We start from the raw sequence: 4,378 nt of genomic DNA, 5'->3' as shown, positions 1-4,378 counted from the left end.
AAGCACCGCAACCACACCCCTTATTTAAATAGGGGGCGTGTACAAAATGATTGGCAGTCAACTTCAGCCAATTGAATCTCATAGATGCGACGCCCGGATTCTACAGAGAAATTGTCGATAACTTCGACTTTTACACGATCAAATGTGGAATCAAAGTAGAAATATATTATCTGATATATATATATATATATATATATATATATATATATATATATATATATACAGTATAATACAAATATAAATATATAAAATTGTAAAAATTATAAAAATATAAATATTATATATATATATAAATATATATATATATATATATATATATATATATATATATATATATATATATATTTGTATTTGTATTGTATGGAAATCACAGCTGATGAGCTAATACGTATAATGCTCCATCTGTTCCTGTGGCAGGAACTAATTTGTCTCACAGAACATTTAATGTAATTTTAAAAAAATCGGCATAAAACAAAACAGTGATACTGTTTCAACACATTATCTTGTTCTGTATTTTCCTATAAAAGCAGGAGACTGAGTTTTTTTATTCCTTGCAAAATTAGAGGTTATTTATTGATAGTGGTTGACTACGGTTATGTTATATTATGAGAAGCTGTTTTTGGAATTGAGACATTTGGAATTTATCTACATATTTTTTAAGAAATTTTAAAAACTATAGTCATTTTTTATTTATTGTTATAGTGCAATATAAATAGCTTAATAATAATAATAATAATAATTCTATAGTCTACGTAGTATACTATATGTCTAATAAGAAGTCATTTGGGATTCAACTGTACTCTCTGTTACTTAAACGAGAGTACTACACAGGATTTGTAATGATGGTATATGTACTACAATCAGTGCACTACTGTATATTTTCTATATGTAGCCAGTGGCCATCTGGTATATAGCTCCATGAGTAGATATAATGAGGGAGAGTACACCTATATAGTGTGACAAATAAGTTTTGGGCCATCACAAATGACCATGATAGTCTCTAAACTGTAGTAAAATTGTAAACAGCATTCTTTCAAAAGATAATCCCTCAGTTGGTGTATTGATGAAGGTGATTTATAGCACTTTTTAACTAGAATGAGAAGTTTGAGGTTACTGTGAAAGCCATTGCATCACTGATCATGGTTTGCATAATTTTCATCTTCTTCAGACCTTCCTGTGAACCCCCATTGATGAGGTGATGCACTGTGGATGGGGTGGGGTCATCTAAGAAGAGACCACACCCATCAAGAAACAGAAGTGTTTCATCATGGGTGATCAATCAAGCGCTTTGTATGGATGTGCAGTGATTCTACACTCTAAAGTAGATATGCAAAACTCAGTTCAGGAAACAAACCACATTACTTATACTGCTAAAGGACTTACTTACACTTTCTCAAACCTATTCATCAACTTTTATGTGGACCACGTGGGAGGGGAGAAGTATGAGAGGGTCACTGTAGCCCCAAAAACATAGACAGATAGACATAGATGCACTTTATGGCTAAATGTACAGTATGTAGACACCTAACCCTCACACAAATGCATAGACCTTCCACAAAACGTTGCTACAAAGGTGGATCCCAACAATCGTCTACAATGTCTTTACATGCTGTATCATTATTTACCTTCACTGGAACTAAGAGACCCAAACCGGTTTCATTATGACAATGTCACTGTGCAGAGATTCATGAACACCTGGTTTTCCAATGCTGGAGCTAAAGAACTCAAGTGTCCTGTACAGAGTCCTGACCTTTACCCCAATGACCACCTTTGGCAGGAACTGGAATACTGATTATGCCCCAGACCTCTTCACCTAACATCAGTGCCTGATCTCACTAATACTCTTGTTACTGAATGGGCAATTTCTTATAGCCACACTCCAGAGTCTAGCAGATTGCTTTCCCAGAAGATTGGAGGCTGTTATAGCAGCAAAGAGGGGAATAAATCTGCTATGAAATATTCAACATGCACATGGGTGTGATGGTCAATTATCTGGAGCTTTACGGGATGAAGAACTAAACTATTCAAAAACCCAAAAACTATTCAGTTTGCACCATCTAGTGGTGTCTGAGTACAGAACCCGAAACACTACATTACATTTCAGCTTCAGTGTTCCTGGCATATACTTCTTTGAGGTCTAAACACATTCATAATGGAGGATCTAGTTGCTTTAATTCACTAAATTGTCAAATTACTGTGGAATAAACCCCTTTGAGACATGCTGTTATAGAAAAATAATGTGCTGGTAACAGTAACAGTGCTCAACTACACCACCTTGGCTTTGATTATTTTCCTATAACAGCCTCTTTATTTCACAAGATACCTTCAACTATTTGTAGATTACATAAGTCTCTCTGGTCATTAGCACAGTTTGACTGGTAGTCCGTTTAAATCCCAAGACTAGCAGAGAGCTAAAACAAGGTACTTTACCCTCAGATGTATGCAATTTGATTGCTTCCTGCTTCTCAAATAAGAAATTGCAACACAAATAAATAAATCTTATTAACGGGTTGACTCCAATAGTCAAATTGGAGATCTCTTGACACACCATCGGAACACCATTAAAAAGGTGATATTTATAAAATGCATTTATTAGATTTATGCATGTCACTATTTACAGTTGGGAGATGTAGTGAAGGAAAAACAACACATCATCTCACAAACATTTAAGGATGGAGAAGCTGCACATGGTTCCACCAGGACAGGTACACACCTTCCCAAAACGAGCACCTTTACGAATGGCACACTGCTCACCTGCATCACACTGAAACATCAATCACAGTGAGCGTTAAACAGTTAATCTTCATAAATTACACATGTTTAAAAATATGTTCAGTGTGCCTGTGTAAATATAGAAACAGCTCTAAATCATATTGTGTTATATTAAAATAGCTGGCTGCTTGAAATGTTTAATACATCATAGGAGCATTAAAAACTGAACGCATAAAAATATAAACAAAATATTTTTATAATATGCACGTAACACCTAACTAACTGTGATAGTGTGCATGCGTATGTACAGAAATATACAGTATAGGATGAATAAACTAGCATGTGCAGCAACATTTGTTATATCGGAATGTAAAGCTATGTGTTATATGTGTATGTCAGGGTGAGTAATTGTACTTAAGAATTATTTTGTAGTATTTGTGCTTTAATTGAGTATTACTGAATTAATACTTCCAAGAAAGCCCATATATATTTTTTTTTACGTAGCCTAGATCTTCAAAATACTCATTACACATCTCAAAGCTCTCTTCTTTTCTGATCCAGTAAACAAGTGAACACTATACTGTACATCAGTAGAACAGGCTCAGTTTAGCATCCAATCATTTCAGTGTAGCCTCTATTGATTTTATTATCAGGTTATTAGGTGTCAATAAAAAGACCAAGAGTCATGACAGTTTGTTAAATTTGGCCTTCTCATGCTACACAGTGAAATTAGTACTACAGAGAACTTTGTGTGTTTGAAAATAACGATAATTCACTGGTCTGCAGTGTGGAACTTGATGAGTATAGCTCAGTCGAATGTCTCAATATGCTTGTATAAAATAAGGTATCACGTTTGTCTCACTAGATGGAATAAACTCCATCTAATCTGGAAAAGGTGAGAAAATTAGACACATTTAGTAACAAAACTAATTTAGCCTCTACTAATAAATTTCTAGCTAATGGTAAATATAGTTGTAATATTTGTGATATTTTGCTTAATTAATTTAATAACAAATGATTAATTTAATAACAAACAATCTATGTAGTTGCTTTAAAAGGAAAATTATCTTTTTTGACTGGCTGACACACACACAGACACACACACACACACACGTATACTTTGTTTAAAATGTGCACTCAGGTGAAGCTTTAAGTAATCAGTTCACTCACCGCAGGAACCCAGCCTAACCTCTTCTCAGCGGATGGACTTTGTTTATTCCTCAGTTTTTCAAGGACCTCCTGAAGAGCTTCAATCTATAAGAACACAGAATCCTTCTTTATAAAGCCTGCACTTTCAGAAAAAACGCAGCCTTGTTGTGAAAAGGATTAAATATGATCGTAGTCTTTAATCAAACCTTAAAAACTTACTAGCTCTCTTTCCTCCTGTGCCTTAATGTCATCTTCAATCGAACGGATCTCAACTAAATCATCACAGTTTCCGATCCAGACAAAGACATAGCAGGTGAGTGTGAGAATCAGGAGACGAGCGTTGATCATGATGTCGTTGATCACCGTGTCTGGATTTAGTCTGAGAATAACTGAAGCTTTGTGACGACTCAAATTCTCGTTTCTTACTTTTATATCTTCGCAATCACATCAGGCCAATTAAAAATTAATAATAGGGAACAGAAAGGGGCCAGACACAAAAAGGTGAGGTCATGAACTT

General features: G+C 34.7%; 1 protein-coding gene across 1 annotated transcript; it reads right to left on the bottom strand.

Moving 5' to 3' along the window:
• Nucleotides 1-2,656: 2,656 nt before the first annotated feature.
• Nucleotides 2,657-4,242, bottom strand: cart1 (cocaine- and amphetamine-regulated transcript 1). Its single transcript, XM_060864881.1, has 3 exons — nt 4,081-4,242; nt 3,883-3,966; nt 2,657-2,764 (listed from the first exon to the last, which is right to left on the bottom strand). Exons 1-3 carry the CDS (start codon nt 4,207-4,209, stop codon nt 2,657-2,659), a joined length of 321 nt encoding a protein of 106 aa, XP_060720864.1. The 5' UTR covers nt 4,210-4,242.
• Between the last annotated feature and the right edge of the window lie 136 nt (nt 4,243-4,378).

Source organism: Tachysurus vachellii, chromosome 1 (genome assembly GCF_030014155.1).
Source record: "Tachysurus vachellii isolate PV-2020 chromosome 1, HZAU_Pvac_v1, whole genome shotgun sequence".
In the NCBI taxonomy this organism is placed as follows: domain Eukaryota; kingdom Metazoa; phylum Chordata; class Actinopteri; order Siluriformes; family Bagridae; genus Tachysurus; species Tachysurus vachellii.
This window is presented reverse-complemented; position numbering and strand designations above follow the sequence as displayed.